Source organism: Chionomys nivalis, chromosome 18 (assembly GCF_950005125.1).
Source record: "Chionomys nivalis chromosome 18, mChiNiv1.1, whole genome shotgun sequence".
Lineage (NCBI taxonomy): Eukaryota > Metazoa > Chordata > Mammalia > Rodentia > Cricetidae > Chionomys > Chionomys nivalis.
In genome coordinates, this window is record NC_080103.1 from 11410687 (window position 1) to 11438392 (window position 27706).

General features: G+C 40.8%; 1 protein-coding gene across 1 annotated transcript in view; it reads left to right on the forward strand.

Moving 5' to 3' along the window:
* Positions 1 to 27706, forward strand: part of Rnf115 (ring finger protein 115) — a 65192-nt gene that overhangs the window by 12139 nt on the left and 25347 nt on the right. Inside the window, exons 2-3 of the mRNA XM_057793749.1 lie at positions 21704 to 21762; positions 25727 to 25784. Coding sequence (XP_057649732.1) covers positions 21704 to 21762; positions 25727 to 25784 — 117 coding nt within the window. The remainder of the gene's footprint in view (positions 1 to 21703; positions 21763 to 25726; positions 25785 to 27706) is intronic.

Here is a 27706-nt window from a genome sequence, read left to right on the forward strand (position 1 = left end):
AAAGAAAAACAGTTTGCTCCTCCGTCTCTCTGCCCCCCCTTCATTCATCTCAGAGGCACTGGGAGCTGCTGCTGTGTACCGTGCAGTAGACCCTTACCAAGCAGCTTTCCTTGCAAATGTTTGCTGTGTAAGAAGTTGTTGGTCAGGGTCAAGGCCTCTGACTTTGGTAACCATCAATACTGGACCCCCACTCACATTCCTCTGCAGTATCCTGCCGTTGCCTCAGTCATGGAGATCCTATGGCTGTGCTTCCTCAGGACCAGTCCCTTCACAGCTCCAGCAGGTTGTAGATCAGGTAGATGTTGGGTAGTGCCAACCCAAAGTCCTGGATGTGTGCCTGGATGGCAGTTGAGTTGGTCAGTCCAAGGCTACTGGAACCGTCCCACTCAGGTGCCCTTGGTAAGGGGTGGGTGAGCTTTCCCAAATGTGGAGGGGCCAATTCTATAGGGTGGTGTCGGGGGTCCGGTTCTTGCCTGGACCCTAAGTTATTTCTCTTGATCAGACCCCAACATAAACTATCTGTCTCTGGACCGGCGTGGAGGTGCAGAAAAAAAGACACAATTCACATGGCTTTATCGGGAGGGAGATTCTCCGTGATCCCTCATGATATCCTGAGTTCACATGCTGAAGAATTCCTCTCATTTTATTCTCCAAACAAGTCTTTATACCAAAACTTAACCGATGGGAAATATATTAGCATTTTGTTTCCTAGGTAACCAGGTGACTGGCTTTCAGTCACCTCTGCATCTACCTCTCTGCTCTGTAAGCTAGCATAGGCTTGAATTAGCATTTCTATCAGGCTTCCTCCAAATTACAAAGAAAGGAGCGAAACAACATCCTGACCTTTTGTTAGGTTAGTGACAGCCCGTATGGCAGGGTAAGTGACCCATCTCAGGTGTGGCCTATGGCTTTAGAGCCTGGCTGTCATATCATATAGAAATACAGGCCTACAGCGTGGGGCCAGCTTTCCCATGCTGGAGTCATCAGTATCCATTATCTCAGGGCTAGGGAGGTTCATTGTCGGCTCTCCTAGGAGGTGGGGTGTGTGAGTGTGTGTGTGTGTGTGTGTGTGTGTGTGTATGTGTGTAGGGGCTGGGGAGGGTTGGGAGTGTCCCTCCCGACTGGTGAGTGGTGGGGCCAGCTCAGCAGGGCCCTCAGTACTTCAGCACAAGCATGATTCAACACATGGTTGCATAGGTCCCTCTAGTAACATGGGCAATGGCCATCCACACAGACTCCAGCTGCTGCAGGTTCACGGTTCCAGACCTGATCATTGGTAGCAGCTTGGGGCCAGATGTCACCATGGCCCCAGGTGGTAATGCAGGCCTCTCAGATCCGGATGGATGTAGCAGCAGCAGCATGGTCCCCAGGCTCCAGCCTGGCCCTATGTGGTGGTTCAGACCCTGGGCAATCACATGACAACCCCCCCCCCCCATGGCAACAGAAGCCACATACCTCAATACAGACTCTGGCTGTGGCAGGGCCATGGATCCAGAAATGACCCCTGGGTGTCAGTCAGTGCAGACCACCCTGATCTGCATGGCTGTAGTGGCAGGATGACCTTTGAGCACCGAAAACCTTAGGAGGGGAAAAAAGCACTCACCCGAAGCACGATTAATAAAACCTCAGAGAGAGAAATTGGGTTTCAACCTGAAGATATGAAAAGCAAAATAGCCAGCCACTGGCTCTTACCTTGACTTCAATCTGAAATGGTGATCCTGCCTCAGAATGACTGTGTGTTGAGAACTGTTTCCTCCGGTGCACAGCTGTGGTTAAAGGCATGTCCTGCCCAGTTTCTATGACAACCAGTGTGGCTGCTGGGATTAAGGTGCCTGCTACCATAACCTGGTCTGTAAGGCTGACCAGTGGGATTGTTTTACTCTCTGATCTTCAGGCAGTCTTTATTTATTAAAATACAATTGAAATGCTACCACACTAACCACCAGCAGTTGGACACAGCGGCTTAATCATGTAATATCAGCACTGACAAGGTTACTTAGAGAAATTTTGAACAAAAATATGAAAGTTTTCTTTTTTCTTTAAATGCATTATGCATTATTGAACATGTTAAGGACTTAGCTTTCCATTTGTTTCTATCTGTGGATTAATGATTTAAACTTTTGGGTGTCTTTTGGATTATGTATAAGAGACTTTTATTCTATAGTTTTTACACATGGAAAACCTCCAAATTAATATTGCTGTTTGTTAAGTTTTGTGTTTCCACCTATCTCCTTTTGAGTTGGAAACTATTTATACACACTCTCGTTAATGGTAGTAAGCAATCTAGCAATCTTGAAAATGTTTCTTCTTTTTATGGTATTGGGGATCAAATTCCAAGCCTTGCACATGCTAAGCAAGTGTTCTACCACTGTACCCCTCAGCAAAGAAATATGTTAGGTATGTTTTTTGCCTGCCTCTGCCTCCTGAGTGCTGGAATCAAAGGCCTGTGTTCCCACAACTTTAAAGAGTAAAATTTATTCTTTGAAACTTTCATACATGTATGTGATGTGTTTTGGGGAGATTTCTTTATCTTTATTGTATGTGTTTGGGTATCTTGCCTGCATATATGTATATGCATCATCTGTGTGCCTGGTGTCCAGGGAGGTCAAAAGAAGGTATTGGATCCCTAGAACTGAAATTACAGGGAGTTGTTATTGTTCATGTGGATGCTGGGAATTGAACTTGGGTTCTCTGGAAGAGCAATCAGTGCTCTTAACTGCTGAGCCATCTCTTCAATTTCCATATATAATGCATCTCGATCTTATCCACCCACCACTACTTCCCTCCTACTTCCTCCAGGCCCTTTTCAACTGATCTCCCTCTTGACTTCATGTCTATTATTATTATTATTATTATTATTATTATTATTATTATTATTATTATTATTATTATTATTATTATTTTATTGGTAGTAGTTCCCAGAGTGCAATTAGTGCTGACCATATACATATACTGTTAGTGTGGGTCACTCACTGGGACATGGGCATCTTACTAGCAGCCACATCTCCAAAGAAAAGTGACTCTCTCCTCAGCAGCTATCAACTGTCAGTGCTCCCGAGCTTAGAGTGGGATCTCGGGAGTTGTTCCCAGTTCATGCTGGAATTTAATAAAAGATATATTTGTTTAAAAATTTCAGTGTGTTTCAGTGTTTTGTCTGCATGCATATCTACATACTTCTGAGGTCTGAAGAGAATGTCAGATTCTCTGGAAATGGAGTTATAGAGGGTTGTGAACCACTATGTAGGTGCTGGGAACCAAACCCAGGTTCTCTCCAAAGAGAAGTGCTCTTAACCACTGAGCCATTGTTCCCGCCCCCATGCCAGGACTTTGACTGGCTGGATCTCGTGCAGGCTTTGTGCAGGCAGTCACAGCTTTTATGAATTGATGCATGTATGTGTTGATTTATGTATGTGTGTTTGTTTGTTTGTGTTTTTTTTTTTTTGTTTGTTTTTTTTTTTTTTTTTTTTGAGACATGGTGTCTCTATGTAGCCTTGGCTGTCCTGGAACTTGCTTTGTAGACCAGGCTAGCCTTGAACTTACAGAGATTGCCTGCTTCTGCCTCTCTAGAACTGGGTTCAAAGGCATGTGCCACCACACCCAGCCATGTGTTGATGTTATATGTAGAAGACAGCTTTTCTCAGCTCTTCTTTCCATTCTCTCATTTTTTTCCTGCTCATTCTTCCTCCTTGCTCTCTGAGCCTTGGATGGGAGAGGTTTGTTGTTAGTTGTTCTTTTACTCTTTGGGCTTTTTACTCTTTTGGGGGCCCCACCATCCAGATCCCAGATAAATCACATATAGAATCTTATTCTTTCTTATAAATGCCTGACCTTTGTTTGGCTTGTTTCTAGCCAGCTTTTCTTAACTTATCCCCTCTACCTTTTGCCTCTGGGCTTTTCTTTTTTTTGTTTTTTTTACTTCTGTGATCTTCCTTTCACTCTTACTCCATGGCTGACCCCTTCCTTTCTTTTTATTCTCTCTGCCTGCCAGCCCCTCCTATCCTTTCTCCTGCCTCGCTATTGGCCATTCAGCGCTTTATTAGACCATCAGGTGTTTTAGACAGGCAAAGAAACACAGCTTCACAGAGTTAAACAAATGCAACATAAAGGGATGCAACTCATCTTAGCATCGTTAGACAAATGTTCCACAGCATAAACGAATGTAACACATATTAAAATAATATTCTGCAGCAGAGATTGACACAGATGGCCTCCTGTGACTGAGTACTCAAAGTCCTATTCTCAGCACTTTTATCAGCTTCATTCTCTGCATTGACCACTGCCAAAAGCAGCTTTTCCAACCAGGGTTGAGAACAGCACAAATCTGTGGGTATAAAGAGCACCTATAGGTTCCTCTCTATAGCCTCTGATCTCCTCACCCAACAACTTTTGATCAAGTTTACAGTACTAGACATAAAATCCCTGGAGTTGGCTTCCAATCCAATCAGAAAACAGTTGGTTACCCCTATAGTCATCAAGCTACTATTGTATCAGTGAGTACAACTTGCTTCACTCTTTTCTCCCCCAGAAGACCTTGTAGCGCCTTCTAGCACTATGGAAACTAGCCAGCAAGGAGAGTTCCCTAGTTAGTTTGAGATTTATTTATTAATTGGATGTAACCAAAATTGATGGTATTCAGCAGAAGGGACTTGCCACTTTGCTATGATGGGCAGCTAACTGCAATGGCAATGGCCTATGTTGTTTAGGATGTCTTTGTGCCTTCCTGATCAATAACTTGTTGGGAGGTATCAAATACCTGGCACTGAGATTTTAATTAAAGTCCATGTTTTCTGTGAGTAGTATTCATGCAGGGTACCCCTGATCAAATGCCCTTTCAAACACACACACACACACACACACACACACACACACACACACACAATTCTAAATGTGGCTGACGATTGGGGCAGGCTGAGAAGCCAATGATAATGGCACTGGGATTTGTCTCTACTGCATGTACTGGCTTTTTGGTATCCTATTCTATTTGGATGTATACCTTCCTAAGCCTGGATGGAGGGAGGAGGGCCTTGGACTTCCCGCAGGGCAGGGTACCCTGCCCTCTCTTAGGACTGGAGGGCGAGTGGGGGAGCGGGAGGGAAGTGGGAGGAGAGGAGGAAGTGAAAATTTTGATTGGTATTATTTATAAAGTAGTAAAAAAGTTTTATGTGTATGAGTGTTATGCCTGCATGTATGTAAGTGTACCGTGTGTGTGTTTGGTGCCTGCAGAGGTTAGAAGAGAGCATCATATTCGAGGAACTGAGATTCTAGGCAGTTGTGAGCCATCACATGGTGCTAGGAACTGAATGAATCTGGGTCCTCTGAAATATCAGCAGTTGATCTTAATCACTGAGCCATATCTCTGTCCCCATATTATATTTTAAAATTTAGTTTACGCCGGGCAGTGGTGGCACACACCTTTAATCCCAGCACTTGGGAGGCAGAGGCAGGTGGATCTCTGTGAGTTCGAGACCAGCCTGGTCTACAAGAGCTAGTTCCAGGACAGGCTCCAAAGCCACAGAGAAACCCTGTCTTGAAAAACCAAAAAATAAATAAATAAATAAATAAATAAATAAATAAATAAATAAATAAAAATTAGTTTACGAACTATTGGGTTTCCATAGGCCTCTTTTTATGTCTTTAGTTTTGGCTAACCTACTCCCTGCTTTCTCCCATCTACGCCCATCTCCCCTGAAACTTTTAACTGGAGTATTCACCTGCTTCTTCATGTCACGGGCTCTACTACTGTTTTTCTTTTGGGTTGCAAAACCGTAGGTTTCCATACAGCTTTTTCATAAATCCTTCATTTTAGGTAAGCCTTCCCCCATTCCCTCATATCCATCACTCCCTATCTTTCTCCATACTGGAGCCTTTCCACCCCTAGTATTCTCCTTATATACTTTCATTTTACCTTTATTTCACTGCCCCCTCTCTCTTAATGATCAGGCATATTCTTAATAGATCATTTCAGTGAATTTTAACTTTAATTTTTCTTTCTGAGCAGTGCTTGGCAAACAGTTTGGAATGTATTTTGCCGAGTGAGTTATCAGTTTTAAAAGAAGTTTTCTTTTCTTATCTCTCTGTTTTTTTGTTTTTTCTTTTTCTTTTTCTTTTCGAAACAGGGTTTCTCTGTGTAACAACCCTAACTGTCCTGGAACCAGCACTTGTAGACCAGGCTGGCTCGAACTCACAGAGGTATACCTGCCTCTGCTTCCCGAGTGCTGGGATTAAAGGTGTGCACCACCATCACCTGACAGAAAGAAGTTTCTTTTTGGCTAAACAGGTTACATTTTTGTCTCTGACTGTTATGGTTCATATCAATATGTAGGTTTTTTTTTTTTTTTTTTTTTAAATAAAACTCTTGGGGGGGTCTGCCATCCAACTCCCAAATATGGAGACTTATTCTTACCTATGAATGCCCTGCTTTAGCTTGGCTTGTTTCTAGCCAGCTTCTCTAACTTAAATTATTCCATTTCTCTCTCTCTCTCTTTCTTTTGTTTTTTTGAGACAGGGTTTCTCTGTGGCTTTGGAGCCTGTCCTGGAACTCACTCTGTAGACCAGGCTGACCTTGAACTCACAGAGATCTGCCTGCGTCTGTCTTCCAAGTATCTGCCACCACCATCTGGCTATTCCATTTCTCTTTAACTACATCCTTACTCTATTATCTTCCTCTTTCCTTCTTACTCCATGGCTGGCTGGGTGGCTGGCCCCTGGCATCCTCCTTTTTCTTTTCTTCCTCCTCTCTCTCTCTCTCTCTCTCTCTATTTATTATGTCATGAATGTATGTCTGCAGGCCAGAGAAGACCCCAGATCTCATTACAGATGATTTTGAGCCACCATGTGGCTGTTGGGAATTGAACTTAGGACCTTTGCAATCAGTGCTTGACTGTTGAGCCATTTCTCCAGCCCTATCCTCTCTCTTCTCCTGATCCTAGATTTCTCTTCCTGTTTATTCTTTTTGCCTGGCAGCCCTGTCTGTTCCTCTCTCCTACCTAGCTATTGGCTGTTCAGCTCTTTATTAGACCAGTCAAGTGTTTTAGACAGTAACATAGCTTTACAGTGTTAAACAAATACTACATAATAGAATGCAACAGATCTTTGCATGATTAAAAAATATTCCGCAGCATAAACAAATGTAACACATCTTAAACTAATATTCCACAACATCAATGCGAATGATTCATATTTTAGCTGAACATTGTGGCACACTAGTAACCTCAGTATTTAGAAAGTAGAGGCAGGATAATACAGAGTTTAAAAAACTTGAGATATGGGCTGGAGAGATGGCTCAGTGGTTAAGAGCATTGCCTGCTCTTCCAAAGGTCCTGAGTTCAATCCCAGCAACCACATGGTGGCTCACAACCATCTGTAATGAGATCTGGTGCCCTCTTCAGGCCTACAGACATACACACTGACAGAATATTGTATACATAATAAATAAATAAATATTTTTAAAAAAAACTTGAGATTTGTAATTTTTTTGATTATTTGCCATTTTCTTTGTTACTGAGTTGTTGCTTTAAGGTGGGGTAAGCAAAAGTACTATAATTAACTCTTGGGAGTGGTGAGGTGGCTCCATGGGTAAAGTACTTGCTGTGCCCACCCAACAACCTGAGTTTGTTTCTGGAGCCCATGTTAGGTGGATGGAGACCGACTCCATAGAGTTGCTCTCTGCCATTCATGTGGACACCATATGAGCTCACACACAGTAATAAATTTAAATTAAAAAAACTTAAATCCTGCCTATGTCATGTTATATGAAGTTAACTTTTCTAGGGGTGTGCCGAGGCCAGCTCCAGGAAGCCTTCTGTCTGTCTCCCCATTGTTGGGATTACAGACACAGGGTTGCATCCCACTTTTGTTGTTGTTGTTGCTGCTTTTGTTTTATGTGAGTGCTAAGGATCTGAACTCAGCTCTTCACTTTTCTAACTGATCCATCTTTGTGTTCTCAGGCCTGCCCCTTGTGTCCTCTCTTGTGGACCACCCTGCCTGGGTCTTGTTTACTTTTCTTCTCTGACTTCTTACCACTTAACTTTTTAATTTTTTTTAAAGAAAGTTTGACTGATTGTCTGACTGAGCTTGTATTCAGTAACACTTTGTCCTGTGACCTGCTTTTCTGTCTTTCTACACAATGAGTTAAAGGAGTTGGTTGATTACGCTGTTTTGTTTGGAGTCCCTGGTCAGTGTTCAGTCATGACCTGGAATGAAGAAATAAAATGAAGCTTGTGAGTGTCACTGTTTCTAGAGTATGAGGCTTGGAACAGAATGACAGCTGACAGTAGTCAGTCTCTCTTGTTTTCCACTGCGAGGGGTGGGGGGTGTGGGGGGTGGGGGGGTGGGGGCCCTGCACAGCAGGCAAGTGGTCTGTTACTGTGCCGTAGCCTCAGCCTCAGCCTCTCAGCTTGTCTGGTTTGTCTTAGTAGCTAAAATAACGTTTCCTTTTAAGATATCTTCAATTCAGAGAGCTTACCTGGAACTTTGGCTTTTTATATTTTTGATATAGGGTCTCACTCTGTAGTCCAGGTTAGCTTCAGACTTGTGGCAGTCCTCTTGCCTCAGTCGCCCAAGTACTGGGATTACAGGCATGAGATACCATGCAAACTTTTCTTTAAGTGAATGTTTGGATCCGTGAATGAGAAAGGTAAATTTATTCCTTTTTCCCAAGGGAGGGTTGGGAGAAACAAAGTCTGGAGGTCGGTGTCATGATGTTGAAACAGGTCTTTCCTGTCTTCAGAACTCAGGAGCTCTTTGCTTTGGAATTGAACGGATGCTCTTTCTTTAAATCAATGTGTGTGTGTGTGTGTGTATAGTTACTAAAGATTTATTTTACTTTTATTTGTGTGTGTGTGTTTGTGACTAGAGAGGGGTATCATATCTACTGGAGCTGGAGCTACAGGTGGTTGTGAACTGCCTGACCTAAGTGCTGGAAATTGAACTCTGGTCCTCTGCAAGAGCAGTAAGTGCTCTTAACTCCTGAGTCTTCTCTCCAGCCCCATCAGTTGGTGCTCTTGAGAAGGGAAAAATTACAGTGACTTTATTGTGAAGGAATGTTGAATTTTGTTGAAGGTTTTATCTGCATCTAAGTGAAATGATTGTGTAATTTCTATCCTTACGTCTATTTATGAACTATATTACCCTTATTGACTTATGTATGTTGAACCATACCTTGCATTTCTAAAAAGAAATTAACTAAGTCAAGGTGTATGATCTTTATTTTTTGTTTTTGTTTTTCGAGACAGGGTTTCTCTGTGTAGCAGTCCTAGCTGTCCTGGAACTAGCTCTTGTAGACCAGGCTGACCTTGAACTCACAGAGATCCTCCTGCCTCCCAAGTGCTGGGACTAAAGGTGTGCATCACCACCACCCAGCTAAGGTGTATGATCTTAATTTTTTTTTAAGAACTCTTTTTTTTTTAAAGATTTATTTATTTATTATGTATACAACATTCTACCTCCATGTATGCCTGCATGCCAGAAGAGGGTGCCAGATCTCATTACAGGTGGTTGTGAGCCACCATGTCGTTGCTGGGAATTGAACTCAGGTCCTCTGGAAGAACAGTCAATGCTCTTAACCACTGAGCCATCTCTCCAGCCCTCTTAATTGGTTCTTTAGTTCAGTTTGTGAGAGATACTATTGAGAAATTTTATGTGTAGCAGGTTTTCTTGGACTGCCAGCCTCCAAATCATGACATGGAGACTTATTATTAGTTATAAATGTTCGCCTTACTTTAGTCTTGACCCACTAGCTCTTATAACTTATTTTAACTTGTTTCTCTTTATCTACATTTTCCCTTGGGCCTTTTTACCTTTCTTTCATTCTGTATGTCCTACTTCCCTGTTTCCTCTGTGTCTGGCTGGCTGGTGGATGCCTGACTGGCCCCAGGGGTTTACCTCTCTTTCTTTCTAGTCTCTTCTCTCTGCCTGCCCCGCCTATTCTTCCTCCACTTAGCTAGTGGCTGTTGAGCTTTTTATTAGACCAATCAGGTACCTTAGGCAGGCAAAGTGAAACAGCAACCTGTCTTTATATAGCTAAAGAAATGCAGCATAAACAAATGCAACATGTCTTTGCATAATTAATTATTCTGCAACACAAACAAATGCACCACATCTTTACATAGTTAAACAAATATTCTATTCTACAACATCTATGTTTATCAGGGAAATTGATCTGTAGTTTACTTCTTCTATTGTATTTCTTTTCCCTCTTTGTTTTTTTTTTTTCAAGATAGGGCTATCCTGTGTAGCACTGGCTGTCCTGGGACTCACTCTATAGACCAGTCAGGTTTCAAACTCACAGAGATCTGCCTGCCTCTGCCTCCCAAGTGCTGGGACTAAAGGCGTGCGCCACCACCGCCCAGTTTGCATATGCTGCTCTTGAATAGGACTGGATTTGTATTCCTAACACCCATGTCAGGCAGGTCACCGCCTGTAATTCCAATTCCAAGAGATTTGGCACCTCCTTCTGGTACTCTGGGTACTGTACTCACACGTTTTTAAACATTATGTACATAATAAATTAGATAAATATAAAAAAGTAAAAGCTTTATAGGGTTTGTGCTTGCTTTAACAGCACATATATGTAGCACAAATTCTTGTTTTTGTTTTTTGCTTTTTCAAACAATGAACTCTTAACTTGATTCTATGTGTTGTTCCTTTATTCTCCATTTTATTAATTTCTGCCCTGGTTTTCATTTTTTCTTTACAGCTACTAATTTTGAATTTGACTTTTTTTTTTTTTAAAGACTTTGAAATATATTGTTATTTGTTGTCAGGGTTTCTGTCCTGCCCAGTTCCTGCAATCATTAAGTCCCAAAGAAATCACACAGAGGTCTACATTAGTTATAAACTGATTGGCCCATTAGCTCAGGCTTCTTATTAACTCTTATAACTTATATTAGTCCATTATTCTTATCTGTGTTAGCCATGTGGCTCAATACCTTATTCAGCGGGGAAGTCACATCTTGCTTCTTCTGTGGCTTGGCCAGGACTGCAGAAGGAACTTCCTTCTTCCCAGAATTTTCCTGTTCTCATTGACCTGCTTCTACTTCCTGTCTGGTTGTCCTGCCTGCCTGGCTACTGGCCAATCAGTATTTATTTAAAATATAATTGACAGGATACAGACCATTGTCCCACAACAGTTATTTATTGAGATCTTTCTGTTCTTTTGATTTTTGTTTTTTGGGTTTTTTTGAGACAGGGTTTCTCTGTAGCTTTGGAACCTGTCCTGGAACTAGCTCTTGTAGACAAGGCTGGTCTCGAACTCACAGAGATCCGCCTGCCTCTGCCTCAAGGAGTGCTGGGAATAAAGGCGTGCGCCACCACTGTCTGGTGATCTTTCTGATTTTCAAAATATAAGTATTCATAACTGTAAACTTGCCCCTTAGAACTGGTTTTACTGTGTCATAAAGATTTCTCATAAGTCGTGCTTTCATTTTCTTCTTCACTCTGGGAATTTTAAAATTTCTTAAGTGCTCTCTGTAGTGACTCATGTGTCTTTCAGAAGTGTGTTGTTAAGTCTTGAGTACTGTGTAGTTTCTTTGGCTTCTCTTATGTGGATTTCTAGCTTTATTCCACTCACATGGTAATTATTTCAAGAAGGGCATGGTGGCTTACCCTCAAATCTCATTGGCTAGAGGTAGAAGCAGGACAATTGCTCTGAGTTCAGGTCAAACCTGAGTAACAGAGTGTTTGAAGCCGGACTGGACTACAATATAAGACCCTGTTAAGATTATTTATTCATTTATTTATTTATTTTATTATTATTATTATTTTTTTTGGTTTTTCGAGACAGGGTTTCTCTGTGGTTTTGGAGCCTGTCCTGGAACTAGCTCTTGTAGACCAGGCTGGTCTCGAACTCACAGAGATCCACCTGCCTCTGCCTCCCGAGTGCTGGGATTAAAGGCGTGCGCCACCACCGCCCGGCTTTCTTTTGTATTTTTTAAAAGTTGCTTTGTGCCTTAAAATGTGATCTATTCTAGGAAGATTTCCTGGGCTACTAAGAAGAATGTGTACTTTGGGCTGGAGAAATGGTTCAGGGGTTAAGAGCATTGCCTGCTCTTCCAAAGGTCCTGAGTTCAATTCCCAGCAACCACATGGTGGCTCTCAACCATCTGTAATGAGATCTGGTGCCCTCTTCTGGCCTGCTGGCATACACACAGACAGAATATTATATACATAATAAATAAATAAAATACTTAAAAAAAAGAATGTGTACTTTGTATCCACTGAATGGAATATTCTTTAATGTCTTAATTCATCTGACCTATGGTCCTATTAAATATCTCTTTTAGGGTTATGGACAGTGTTCTTTCAGAATCACTTTTACTTTGATGGAAACAACTGGATTCTTGTTTCTTCCTTTTCTCAGTTGGCAAATTAGGAGTGATATGCTTTTCTTTTATAGATTTAATAGTAGGAATAATTCATGGAATGTTTTTGATAAGATTTTATAACCAGGGCTGAAGATGTAGCTCAGTGATTTAGTGCTTCCCTAGCCTGTATATGACTCTCGTCTCCAGTACTTGGAGCAGGGGAGAGAAAAAGGACAAAAAGATGACCATATTAGGCCATTTACAGTGGAAATATTGGGGGCCGGGGAGTGCAGTGGAAAGGTTGGATAGATTTGCTGTATTAATGTGTGAGCAAGCACAGGGAAAATTTCCACAGTGCCCGGCAATTATCTTTGCTTTGCCGTCCCGCTCCTCATATACCCTCTATCCTTGCAGTTCCCAGCGCCATGTGTGAAAATATCAGAATGGTCCTAAGGCCCAATACCTGGGTAAGAGAAGTGGTATGGATAAAAGGGTGTATTTGCTTCCTGCTTGACCCATAGTCTCCTCAAGTCACAGAAAATTTGTAAATGTAATTAAAATTACCTTTGAAAAATGTCATAAAAATATAGTTAGCCCATTTTTAGAAGTGTAAGGTAAATACTTAAAGTGCAGTGTAGCCGGGCGATGGTGGCGCACGCCTTTAATCCCAGCACTCGGGAGGCAGAGGCAGGCGGATCTCTGTGAGTTCGAGACCAGCCTGGTCTACAGAGCTAGTTCCAGGACAGGCTCCAAAGCCACAGAGAAACCCTGTCTCGAAACCCCCCTCTCCGCCCCCCCCCAAAAAAAGTGCAGTGTACTTGCAGTCTGTGTAGGGCATGGCTGTGTTGTGATCATAACTAAGAAAACAACAAAGTATTTGCATTATATTTTTTCAGGGGTAAATGTGTACAGTTAGATGAGGGTGTGGAAATTGCAATAAAAGCATAGAGAGGAAGCTAGAGGCTGACATAAGCTGTGATCTTGGCATTGTCCGGAGAAGAGGATCCTGGGGCCCAGGCACCTGAATTTGAGGATGCAATGTACACTTATTCTGGATTACCCTTCCAGTATGTCTGCTTTAAAAATTCTTAGTATTTTTAATTATTTGAGACAGGCTCATACTTTGTAGCCCAAAATGTTCAGTCTTCTGAGTGCCAAGAATACAGATATGTGCTACCATAACTACTTAAAAAGTGTGTGTCTGTGTGTATGTGTGTGTGCGCGCACGCGCGCAAACCCAAAGTTGACATTTGGTGTTTTGTGCTATTGTTCTCTACTTTTAATTTTTGGAGACAGTGTTTTTCACTGAACCTGAAGCTTATTGATTTGGCTAGGCTGGCCAGCCGGTGAACTTCAGGGATCTTCCTGTCTCTGTTTCTTCAGGGTGGATGTTATAGGTGGTGCCACACTTGGTTATTTATATGAATTCTGAAGATCTAATCTTAGGTCCTGGTGATTGCCCAGCAGTCATTTTACCAGCTGAGCCATCTCCCTTAGCCCTCTTCCATACCTGCTTATCTGCTTGTTAAGATATTCTGATGGTCTGCTTATTAAACATATATTTTCATAGTACTAGAAAATTGGTAGAAAAGCTTGATTGGTGTTTGTAAATGAAAAGATTATTTGCTGCTTCCAAGTGACAGGAAAAATTATGCCACACTTTTACAGTTTGGTTTGTACATAGAGATATTTTGCTCATGCAAAGGAGCCTGATTTTTAGAATGAACCTTGTCTAGGATCATGAAGAGAAGCTAGTAAACTTACGTGTTTTCACTCAGTTCTTGATGTTTACATCAGTCTTCTCCTTCACCTGTGTTGTGAAATCTGAAGTGATTTGAAGTGATCTTTTATCTGCCACAGCTCTGAATAGCATTTTGTTTTATATATATATATATATATTTTCAAATAATATATTTTATTATATTTTTCTCCTCCCCCAACTCTAACCAGATTTTACCCACCTCCCTACCCTGCCTCCACTCCTGTGTCTCTCTCTGTGTTCCCAAAAATATTAAATCAAAACAAAACAAAAAATACCTTGCAAAAACTAAAAGCAAGCAAAAGACCAATAAGACAAAAAAAAATGCTGAAGTAAAACAAAACAAAAAAGTCCACAAAATGCCCCCCCCCCAACCAACAGAAAAACCAAGGAGTTTGTTTTGCGTTAGTTAGGCGTCTATTCCTGGCCTTGACTGTACTGTGGTTGGTATCAGAGACAGAAATGCCTTTAGCGGATGCAAGAACTTTGTATCATTTTGAACCTTAGCTACAAACAGAATGAAAAAGAAGAGAGGATAGAAAGTAGTTGGCCAAAGAATACCACCAGTATGACACACAAGCACTTCTTGGCTACAGAATACCCAGGCCTCCACTCTGTTACCAGGGAATGCCTGGTGAATGTGTAGAACTCTTTCAATGTGAAAAAGCTAGACCTGTGTCTTAGCCAGTGGGACACGAACAGGAGTCCCTGATAAACCTGGAAGGGCAAGAGATGCAAGAAATGACAGCAAGACAGGCTTTCTGATCAAGTTGCAAATTTTATTATTCCTCAGAAGCTGTTATATAGCAAACAGGCAGAGGGGAAGGTGTCAGGAAAGTTCAGTCTGTTGGAATTCAAGTCTAGAAGGTCTCAGCCTGAGAAAAAGAGATATTAACTAACAAAAGAGGTGCTAATTGCTTCTAAAGCCTGGAGCTGGTTGTCTCACTAGGAGATAAGATACCAGGTTAATTTACTGGGCCCAGAATTTACCCTGCAGAGGTGATAGAGGTGAATATTTTACTTAACTTGTAAACTTAAGATGGCTGTAAACAAAATACAGATCTCAAAATACAGGTTTTTTTGTTTGTTTGGTTGGTTGGTTGGTTGGTTTTTCGAGACAGGGTTTCTCTGTGGCTTTGGTTCCTGTCCTGGAACTAGCTCTTGTAGACCAGGCTGGTCTCGAACTCACAGAGATTCACCTGCCTCTGCCTCCCAGGTTCAAAATACAGGTTTTTGCTTTTGGCAGACCTGGAGAAACCCAGTTTAGAGCGTCTAGATCTCGAATACCACTCTTGGACCGGTTATATCATACTCAGGCCTAGGACAATCAGGCCTTGAAAATCCATCTCATAATTGGAGGGAGAGTCTGCAGGCAGTGGGTTGAATTCTCTTGCTCTTTTTTGGGGGGTTTCCAAGACAGGGTTTCTGGGTTTCTTTGGGTAACCCTGGCTGTTCTGGAATCACTCTATACACCAGGGTGGCCTCTAACTCAGAGATCTGCCTGCCTCTGCTGTCCAAGTGCTGGGATTAAAGGTGTGCTCCACCATACCCAATTTATCTAAAATTAACATTTATATTCATATAAAATGTTTTTTAAGAGGGAGAAAGGAGTGGAATCATTGTCCCTGGGAGGGTGTAATTTAAAAGAGCAGAAGAGATGCAGGATTTACATGACCTTTAATTAATTTTACTTTTTACAATAGCTCACAGTATGCCTGTTATGAATGTGTCTTGTTCTCAGTATGGCTAATGGAGGATCCTGCTGATCCACAGGATGAAGTTCATGGTCATCTGAAGTTTTCCATATCTAGTCCCTGTGTGACCTGTCCACCTTCATTCTTGTTCTTCCTAACCTCCAAACTTGCTGCTTTCATTACTTTTTTGGGGGGAGGGGGAACTGAGTCTCTTGTAGCTCCAGCTGGAACTTGCTGTATAGACTAGGGTGGCTTCAAACTCACAGAGACCCTCCTGCTTCTGCCTCCCTGGTGCTGAGATTAAAGGTGCGCCACCTTGCCTGGCCCCCTGTCACCACAGTCCTACATACATCATTTCCTTCATCATTGAACAGATTAATATCTTAGAATTCTGTCTTAGAAATACCTTCTCTGGGTCCTCTAGGCAAAATCTAAAATTTGTTTCTTTTTCTAGTGCTTATTTAAGGTATTTATTTTACAAAATATTACTGTTTCTTGATTTGATTGGCTTCTCCTCTAATTAATCTCGATGTGAGGAATAGCTCAATTACTTTTAGGAAAACATTTGGATATTTGAGTTACTATTTTTGTTAGAGATAGTAATAATTATATCAATAGCAGATAACCAACTTTAGTGTTCAGGAAGTAGTTGGAACAAGAAATTAGTTGAAAATGTCTTTCTCAGGTCTGTTTGAATAGACAAAGCACACTGGAAAACTGTGGTAAAGTAGTCTCAAAGGTGTATTTTTTCTTAGTCCCACACTTTGCTATTATTTAAAGACAGATTTATTATTGAAGGATGCAGAAACTAATCAGTGGTGCTGTTTCAGTTATTTAAATTCCTTTAAGAAACATATATTTACTATTATTGTGTTGGGACATATGTGTGGAGGTCAGAGCTCCTTTGTGGGTTTGACTCTCCCCTTCACTTTCATGTGGGTTTCTGGAATGGCATTGAGGGTTGCCTTGCTTGTGTGGTGTTGTGGTTTGGATGAGAATGGTTCCCGTAGACTCACATGTTTGAATACTTGGTCTCTAGTTGACTGGGAGATGTGACTTTGTTGGAGGGAGCAGGTCACTGCTGGCGTCTTTGAAGTTTCAAAAGACATTTTGAGTTAGTATTTTCTGTCTTCTGTTTGTGGATCAAGATGTGATCTCTCAGCTTTGCCTGTTGCCATGCCTTTGTTCCATCATCCTAGACTCTAACCCGATGAAACCATCAACACAATTAAACCCTTTCTTTTATAAGTCATGGTGTTTTGTCAGAGCAATAGAAAACCAAGACACATTGCAAGTGCCTTTACCCGCATAGCCATCTTACTGCCTTTAATTATTTGAATTTTTATTCCTTAAAAGAGCTGATGATGTAACTTTTTTTTTTTTTTTTTTTTTTTTTTGGTTTTTCGAGACAGGGTTTCTCTGTGGTTTTGGAGCCTGTCCTGGAACTAGCTCTTGTAGACCAGGCTGGTCTCGAACTCACAGAGATCCGCCTGCCTCTGCCTCCCAAGTGCTGGGATTAAAGGCCTGCGCCACCACCGCCCCGCGATGATGTAACATTTTACTTGGAACCATTGCTAATCAGAATATAGATTAGAAAATCTGGGAAATGTGGCTCATGTGTTTAATCCTAGCACTTGAAACACTGAAAAATGAGGAACTCTGTGAATTTGAGGCCAGCATGGTCTTCATGGGCAGTTCCAGGACAGCCAGGGCTGCACAGTGAGACTCTGTCTCAAAACAAACACACAAACCAAAATATTAGAAATGTTTAAAGTCTCATTTAATTTACTAGGCTACACATTGATTTATACTGTGATTCAGTTTATCTCTTAGATATACATAGTACAAAATAGTTGTTTTTATATTTATCAATACTAGTACTTTGTTTTGTTTTGCTTTTCAAGATAGTGTGTCTCTGTGTAACAGCTCTGGCTGTCCTGGAACTCGCTTTGTAAACGAGGCTGGACTCAAACTCACAGAGATTCGATTGTCTCTGCCTCCTAAGTGCTGGGATTAAAGGCATGCACCACCACCACCTGATCCTTTTCTTTTTTTTTTCTATCTTGATATAACCATTGGAGCTGCTGTTTTTTATCGGCTTTGAAGGAAAAATTAGATGATTAATTTTTTCTAGTTAAAGAAATAATTAACTGTCTTAGGGTTACTATTGCTGTGATGAAACATGACCAGTCTACTTGGGGAAGAAAGGGTTTATTGTGCTAATGGTTCCACATCACTGTTCATTGCCAAAGGAAATCAGGACTGGAACTCAAGCAGGGCAGGAACCTGGAGGCAAGAGTTGATGCAGAGGCCATGGAGGGGTGCTGCTTCCTGGGTTGCTCTTCATGGCTTGCTCAGACTGCTTTCTTTCTTTCTTTCTTTCTTTCTTTCTTTCTTTCTTTCTTTCTTTCTTTCTTTCTTTCAAATTTTTTTTCCATTCAAAAGTTTACACTTCCTCCCCTCCTCCCAATCCCCTCCCACTCTCCCACTCCCCCTCCTCCCTCCTCCTCCCTCCTTAAGAGAGGGCAGGGTACCCTGCCCTGTGGGAAGTCCAAGCCTCTCCCCCCCCCCCATCCAGGCCTAGGAAGCTTTGCACCCAAATAGACTAGGGTCCCAAAAAGCCAGTACGTGCAGTAGAAACAAGTCCCAGTGCCTTTATCAATGGCTTCTCAGTCAGCCCCAATTGTCAGTCACATTCAGAGAGTCCGGTTTGATCATTTGCTCGTTCAGTCCCGGTCCAGCTGGATTTGGTGAGCTTCCATTAGAACAGGCACACTGTCTCAGTGGGTGGACCAACCCCTCGCGGTCCAGACTTCCTTGCTCATCTTCTCTCTCCTGCTCTTCAGCTGGACCTTGGGAGCTCAGTTCATTGCTCTGATGATGGTCTCTGTCTCTATCTTCATCTGTTGCTGGAGGAAGATTCTATGGTGATATTTGAGATAATCATCAGTGTGATAGTGGGGCAAGGCCAGTTCAGGCACCCTCTCCTCTGCTGCCCAAGGACCTAGCTGGGGACATCCCCGTGGACACCTGGGATCCCCTCTAGAGCCAAGTCTCTTGCCAACCCTAAAATGGCTCCCTTAATGTAGATATCTTCTTCCCTGCTCCTATATCCGCCCTTCCTCCATCTCCACCCTCTCACTCCCCCAAGCTCTCTCCAGTATTTCCTTTCTTCCTTCTCTCCCCCTTCTCCCCTTCCCCCATCCCTACCCCCACCCATACCCCACCCCCATGCTCCCAACTTTTGCCCCGCGATCTTGTTTGCTTCCAATTTCCAGGAGGATCTGTACATGTTTTTCTTTGGGTTCACCTTGTTATTTGGCTTCTCTAGGCTTGTGAACTATAGACTTAATGTCCTTGTTTATGGCTAGAGTCCACTAATGAGTGAGTACATACCATATTCATCTTTTTGGGTCTGGGTTATCTCACTCAGGATAGTGTTTTCTATTTCCATTCATTTGCATGCAAAATTCAAGATGTTATTATTTTTTACCATTGAGTAGTACTCTAATGTGTATATATTCCACACTTTCTTCATCCATTCTTCCATTGAGGGGCCTTTAATCCCAGCACTTGGGAGGCAGAGGCAGGCGGATCTCTGTGAGTTCGAGACCAGCCTGGTCTACAAGAGCTAGTTCCAGGACAGGCTCCAAAACCACAGAGAAACCCTGTCTCGAAAAAACCAAAAAAAAAAAAAAAAAAAAAATCCATTGAGGGGCAACTAGGTTGTTTCCAGGTTCCGGCTATTACAAATAATGCTGCTATAAACATAATTGAACAAATGCTTTTGTAGTATGATTATGATTGGGCATCTCTTGGGTATAATCCCAAGAGTGATATTGCTGGAACCTGAGGTAGATTGATTCCCAATTTCCTGAGAAACTGCCACACTGATTTCCAAAGTGGTTGCACAAGTTTGCATTCCCAACAGCAATGGATGAGTATTCCCGTTACTCCACATCCTCTCCAGCATAGGCTATCATTGGTGTTTTTGATTTTAGCCATTCTGACAGGTGTAAGATAGCATCTCAAAGTTGTTTTGATTTGCATTTCCCTGATTGCTAAGGAGGTTGAACATGACCTTAAGTGTCTTTTGGCCATTTGAACTTTGTCTGATGAGAATTCTCTTTTCAGTTCAGTACCCCATTTTTTAATTGGGTTAATTAGAATTTTCATGTCCAGTTTCTTGAGTTCTTTATATATTCTGGAGATCAGACCTTTGTCTGATGCGGAGTTGGTGAAGATCTTCTCCCATTCAGTAGGATGCTCTTTTATCTTAATGACAATGCCCTTTGCTTTACAGAAGCTTCTCAGTTTCAGGAGGTCCCATTTATTCAGTGTTGCTCTTATTGTCTGTGCTCCTGGGGTTATACGTAGGAAGCGATCTCCTGTACCCATGTGTTGCAATCTACTTTCCACTTTCTCTTCTATCAGGTTCAGTGTGTTCAGATTGATATTGAGGTCTTTAATCCATTTGGACTTGAGTTTTGTGCATGGTGATAGATATGGATCTATTTTCATTCTTCTACAGGTTGACATCCAGTTATGCCAGCACCATTTGTTGAAGATGCTTTCTTTCTTCCATTGTATACTTTTAGCTCCTTTGTCGAAAATCAGGTGTTCATAGGTTTGTGGGTTAATATCCAGGTCTTCGATTCGATTCCATTGGTCAACGTCTCTGTTTTTATGCCAATACCAAGCTGTTTTCATTACTGTAGCTCTGTAATAGAGTTTGAAGTCAGACTGCTTTCTTATAGAACCCAGGAACACCAACCAGCCCAGGGGTGGCACCACCCACAATAGCCAAACTCTCTCTATCAATCACTAATTAAGAAAATGCCTCCATAGGCTTTCCCACAGCCTAATCCCGTAGAGACATTTTCTGTTGAGCCTCCTCTCTGATGACTCTAGCTTGTCAAGTTGTCATACAACTAACCAGAACTTTTGCCATTATCCCTCTTAAACAACAAACCAAAAAACATTTTTCTTTTAAGAAAAGTAAACCCAAACCACATCCCAAATTAAAAATGAAATAGAACAACCAAAGAAACAAAATTTTAACACTCTCCTTTATTCTCTCAATGAGACTTAGGTAGCTGTGAAACCATTTTGTAAATATCTTATGAAATCCTTTATTTCCAGAGTATATTAGAAAACAAACAGCCTGGAAATTAGCAAATACATACATTTCAGAGCCAACTTTAAATGGTTGTTTGTTTTTTATTTATTTATTTATTTATTTATTTATTTATTTATTTATTTATTTTTTGGTTTTTCAAGACAAGGTTTCTCTGTAGCTTTGGAGCCTGTCCTGGAACTAGCTCTTGTAGACCAGGCTGGCCTCAAACTCACAGAGATCCGCCTGCCTCTGCCTCCCGAGTGCTGGGATTAAAGGCGTGCGCCACCACCGCCCGGCTTGTTTGTTTTTTAAAATGGGGTTGGAGAGATGGTGGCTGAGCTATTAATAGCACACATTGCTCTTGCAGGGGCCTGGGTTCAGTTACTAACATCCACATGGTTCACAATCATCATAACTTCAGTACCAGGGGATCCCCTGTCCTCTTCTGACCTCCATGGGCACCAGACATGCACTTGGTGCGCAAACACACATGCAAGTAAAATACCCATAGACATAAAATAAGTAAATACATCTAAAAATGTTTAACGTTTTTATAACATTTTGTTTGTTTATTGTGTGCGTAGGTGTGTGCATGAAATGGCACAAGTATGGAGGCGGAGGACAAGTTGTAGGAAGTCTGTTCTTACTGCTGTGTGGGACCTGTGGGTCAAACTTAGATCATCAGGCTTGGCAGCAAAGTTCCTCTGCCCTCTGAGTCATCTTGCCAGCCTGATCATCAGCTTCTGTACTTCATGATATTCTAAAAGCTACATGCTTAGGTTCCTAATGAAATGAAAAGCTTTTATTTATTTATTCTTTTCTTTTGTAGGAATATATATGTCCCAGATGTGAATCAGGCTTTATTGAGGAAGTGACAGATGATTCCAGGTATTGTATAAGCTTATGAGTAAACCAAACATTCTAGTATCAAAACTGTTTTCTCCTAGTATTGACTAAGTGGATGGGAAGGAATTCCTTTTGTAGCTTACCCTCTGCTGGAGTAGAGCCCGTGAGTGTGCATGTGCACATACAACTAGACACGAGCAAAGAGAATCTGGAAAGCAATGTGATGATATGATTTTACCCATGACTCCTTGATTGTGTCACACCTAGGAAACCTCTAGTCATATCAAAATAAATCCACTAAGTTTTCCTTCATTTCTTTGGAAGTCCTCTTGGATTACTAATTAATTTTTAATGACTACTTTGTTGCCTGAAGTTAAATTACTGTCACACATAGTTGGTGGGCTGTGGAGTGACTTCTCATAAGAACTCTAATGAGACAAACAGTATATTTTAACCAGGGAAACTGGGCCACGCGTCCTTATTCAGATGAAGATTAGTGTTGTCAAGCTTTGCCATCTTGCTGCTGAAATATTAATATATGGGCTTGTTCTCTTGGCTTTGGTAAAGGTATAATATTGATTAAAAGGGAAATATTTTCTCTAAGTGATAATATATTTCTTGATTTTTATGAATAAACCATGTAATAACTTAATTCTAGCATTTGACCAATTGATGAAATACCAACTGCTTAAAAAGAATTTGTAATCTGAAGTCTCTTAATCTTGGAGTGGCTTTGGAGGTTTATGCCAGTTCATAATTCCTTTACATTGCTGTTGGCAGAATCTAAAGTTGAAGGTCTCTTCCACAACCAGAAAAAAACCTGCACATTTTAAAGTATGTACTGTTAGTTTTACTGCACTAATGGTTGATGATTCTCTATGTAAATGACTTGGAGCTTCTGGGGCAGTGTGTAGCATGGGATCTAGTCTGGTACAAACACTTGAATGTTTGGTTTTAAATAACAGTGCCAGCTCTATGCCTGTGAGATTAGCATGACAGCAAAATTAGCAGCGTGTGGATGGCATGTTAACTTTGGATTTTTACTATTTGTGTTATTATAATTGCACCAAATATATATTTAAGGCATTTATGCTCTGCATGTGTTGAATAAAGAGTTTACTGGTTGTAGGGGAGTAAGTTATGGATGTTCCCCTAAGTTTTAAAATAGTAATTCAGATTTCTTTAGACATAGAAAACTTTTATACAAAGTACAGTTATACCTGAGTATAATGACCAACTGCAAGCTGGATACTTGGGGACTATGAATTCTATTGATTCTATTTTCACTCAGTTCTTCTATTTGTGCCTGTATAGGTCAAAGACTGGCAACTATTCAAATGTCAATCTTTTGGATTTTGAATGAAGTCCCCCCCCCCCTTTGGTTTTTTTCAAGACAGGGTTTCTCTGCAACTTTTTGAAGCCTTCCCTGGAACTTGCTCTATAGACCAGGCTGGCCTCGAACTCCCATAGATTCACCTGCCTCTGCCTCCCAAGTGCTGGGATTAAAAATGTGCACCACCACCACCCGGCAAAATCAGTACTTTTAATGAGGGAAGAATTTTATTCTTAGACTTGGAGTCTTTCAGGCGATGAATTATTATTCTCTTCTATAAAATTTATAAGTATGTGCTGACTTTGTACTTAGCAGTTGCAGGGATTAGTAGTAGATGATAAAAATGAGCTGAGCCTGATGCTGTAAGCCAGAAATTCTAGTCACTCAGGAGGCAGAGGCAGGAGGAGCATAGGACCATAAGGCTTTCCTGGGCTATAGAGTTCCCAGGCCAGCCTGGGCAACTTAGACCTGGTCTCTAAAGAAAAAGTAAAAAGGGAAATAGAGCTCAGTGGTAGGAGTGTTTGCCTCCCCTGTGTGAGGCCCTAGGTTCAACCCTAGTATCAGAAAACAAATCCCTACGAGGAAATCTGCATGTAAATATAAGCCATGAGCCCCGTCTGCCTCTAACATACTAGAGCACAGCTTGTGCATTCTCCTAAGGTTTGTAAATTTTATTAGAATATTGTAGTTTTATCATCCCTTCTCTTAGTTCTTTTGTTCTTAAGGTGCAGAAGAATTTTAAAGAAAAGAAATGTTGAAAGAGTTTCAGGGGAGTAGAGCTCTACAAGATAACAATTGAATTTCTGAAATCAGGAAGTAAAGACAAGAAAGAAGCCAGGCATGGTGGAACACACTTGTAATCCCAGCACTTGGCAGGCTAAGGCAGACAGGATCATGAGTTTGAGACTAGTCTGGGTTATATAGTAAGTTCAGGACCAGTTTGAAATATGTAGTAAGGCCGTGTCTCATAGAGAAATCACACACCTCCCACTCCCACCCTCCACCCCACCACTCAGGAAAGGATGAATCTTGGAAGCCTATTACGTTTGGACAATAAAATATCTATGCAGTCATGCACTATGGAATCTGGTGGTTCAATTACTTATTTAGTATTAGATGTTACCAGTACCTTGTTGCACAATCGAAATGATTTTTTAAAAAACATTTTTAACTTCTGATAGAAACACAGTATCAAATGGTTTCTCGTCAGAGTAAGGCTTGAGAATGAGTACAGAAAGGAAAATATTTGCTTTTGGTTTTAGACTAACTAGGGTGTGTTTGTTTTCCTAGTGAGCTCAGCACAATGCCTGGACTGATATTGTAATCCTGAAAATGAACGTAGTTTGTAGTAGTTCAAAGGTTTTATTATTAGGATGGATGCTTGTATTTATTACGTGAAGAGCTATCTAGCAGTTTTTGTGATTCAGTCTAGCCTCCTTTCTCAAAAGGTTTAGCCAGTTTCTTCTCTGCAAATTTCATGGGTAGTGGGATTTAATTTCTTCCTATTCTTTTGGGTCCTTGAAAAGAGGTATTTTGTCACTTAGACATGCGCTATTAATTGAACAACTTTTGTTTTGGAGTTATAGGTATATGCCATCACAGGGTTTTCAGAGGTGAGGAATGCTTTTATTATGTAACACCTGACAAATAATAAATTCATATATATGAGGTATTCATAATAAAGCACAGTTTTTGACCTTTCAGTTTATATTTATGAGGAGGGAAGGGCAGAAATTGTTGAGGCAAATTCTAGCTATTTATAACATAACAGAACTTAGAACCAGAGTCAGAGTACAGAGGATGTGGAGGAGTCATATTTGGTTGCTGAGTTCAGAACTGGTTAATGGAGGGTGTAGCCTTGAAGGGTGGGTAGGATAATCTAAGAATAGGATAACCTATTCAAAGAAGAAATTCTTTTTTGTTGTTGACTTTCTTTCTTTCTTTCTTTCTTTCTTTCTTTCTTTCTTTCTTTCTTTCTTTCTTTCTTTCTTTCCTTCTTTCCTTCTTTCCTTTCTTTCCTTTCTTTCCTTTCTTTCCTTTCTTTCTTTCTTTTTGACATCTCTGGCTGTCCTGGAACTTGCTCTGTAGACCAGGCTGGCCTCAAACTAACAGAGATCCACCTGCTTCTCCTTCCTGAGTGCTGAGATTAAAGGCATGTGCTACTACTACCTGACTCAAAGAAGAAATTGATACGAAACTCTTCTAATCTACTAATCTATACCAGGCCCTTTAAATTACATATTTAATAATTCCAGAGGATACTACTCTCAGCAGTCTTAATCATATATCTGGTTGAATGGTTTCATAGTGAAACATTTTGTTTTCTTAGACTCTCTGAGGATACTTTTCTTCCCTTGCTAGGCTAACTTTGAATTGTTACTGGCTGTGAACATTTTCTTTCTGTTGGATGGCCTTTTCCCCTAAATTTCCATTTGATATAGCTTTAATTCATTTGAAAACCACTTGGTTTTGTTGTATGACAATTTTCTTTTGCCTATCTGTTTACTGTTTTATTTAAGATATTCTCACAGACACAGCGTCTTTGGCAGGTGTCCTGTAGGGCTGAGTTACTTTTCCTTATTGAGCTTTGTTCTCATTTTCCGTTCTATATTTAGCTCTGGGAAGGAGCTTATTCCTGGGAAAAGAATCACCACCATTGCTGTTTCTCTTTAGTTTTTTAGGTGGTGCTGGCAGCCGGATAGACAATAGCACAGCAACACATTTTGCAGAGGTAAGTTTTCCTTTGACTGTAGAAATTGCTTAGGAAGTGGGTGGGGATTAAAGTAAGGACAGCCTCACATCGAAGATAAACTGAACGTGTAAGAACACTGTGGTCAAGGGTACCCCGGAAAGATCTGTGTCCTCAGTAGCTAGGGATTGGGCATGTTTCTTCTGAGGAGAACGTTGTAGCCTGTAAGCTGTCCTATTTCAAACCGGGTTCTGTTTTCTTTTCCTGCTGCTGTTTTGTGTATATGAATTAGAAGCTTGTGCTGTTTGCAAATCAGTGCTGCAGCCTCTGTGGCAATGGCAGCCCTGAATGAATGTTCTCCAAATTAATAAAGCAGTTTTCAACATTGTACAATACTAGACTTTAGCATTTACCTTTTGTTAACACAGTAGTATGGCCCTTTCAGATCCTAAGATGGGACCTTTGGTTAATTAACTACTATTTCTTTATATAATGTGGCATCCTTATGTTGAATCTCTCTCTCCCCCTCCCCTGTCTCTCTCTCTCTCTCTTTCTCTGCCTGAGGCAGGTTTCATATATGGTCCAGGCAGGCCTCATACTCATTTTGTAGCATTGAACCCATAATCCTTCTGCCTCAGCATCCCAGGAACTAGAATTATAGGTAGATGGCAACATGCCTGGTCAAAACAAACAAACAAACAAACAAACAAACAAACAATAGACAAAATTCTGAACTATTATTTGAAAATAGAATACTAGGGCATTATTAGTCTATGTCCTTGAATATCATTTATTTTTTAATTAGGAATACTTTGGTTATTTACATGTTTTTCATTGATCTCTTTTTTTTTCTTTGGGCTGTGTAACTATACCTGTTGTTTCTTTTGAGAAGAGGTTCATAAGGTTTTCACTCTATTGCCTAGGTTTGTCTTGAATTCATGAGCTCAGCTGATCCTCCTGCCTTAGCTTTTGGAAAAGCAGGGATGATAGACATATGCCCTTATGCCTAATTCTTAAGCTGTTCTTAAGTATACAGTTGAATGGTGTTCACATTCCATGCTTTTAGTCATTTAGAGACTTTTGATCCTATGGGAAAACCTAGTTCATTGGATAGCAAATACTACTTTCTCCTGTTACTTGTGTATCTCTCTGTTGCTGGGCATGGAAAGATGGTATATAACCAAAACAATTTTTAATGTTAAATTTTATAATCAGAATTACGGGATTAAAAAAGGTTTTTTTTTTTTATTATGTATTCATGTATGCCTGCAGGTCAGCAGAGGGTACCAGATCTCATTACAGATGGTTGTGGACCATGTGGTTGCTGGGAATTGAATGTAGGACCTCTGGAAGGGCAGTCAGTGCTCTTAACCTCTGAGCCATCTCTCCAAGCCCTGGTTTTCAATTTTTATTTATGTATTCTTTTTGCTTCAGAATCATAGTCTTTTCTAAATGTAACTGAAGTGCCAGGAGAGCCAGCCAAATATTTTGATATCTGTGTGCAAATTGAAAATTTATTGGTAGTGTGTTTGAAGAGCAATAATTAATAAGTCCACAAATCACTGAATTTTTCTCCTTTTGAAAATTATTTTAAGACCTGTATGTGTCTTCTTCTGTTGATGACATTATAGTCGAGAGTTGTGTTAAGTATGTTTCCTTTTGCTTATGGCCTATGGTAATTCCTAACATCTAGTTCTGTGGATTTTAGTCACTCTTAACTGCTTTAAGATGAGTTGATGTGAGTGTAACTCAGGACAGGTCATGTATTTGACTGCTCATTTGTATTTTCTTGTTGATAGATTGAGAAGCATTTAAAGTATATTCTGTGAGGTCAGCAGTCTTCTTGATTTCAGCATTTCCCAGGGTGTGCTATTCCTAGGAATATAGACCGTCAGTTTCTGATGGTGCATATGCAGAAGAAACTTCACTTGATTTTCTTTAAGTGTTTGTCCTCTTTTAAGAAA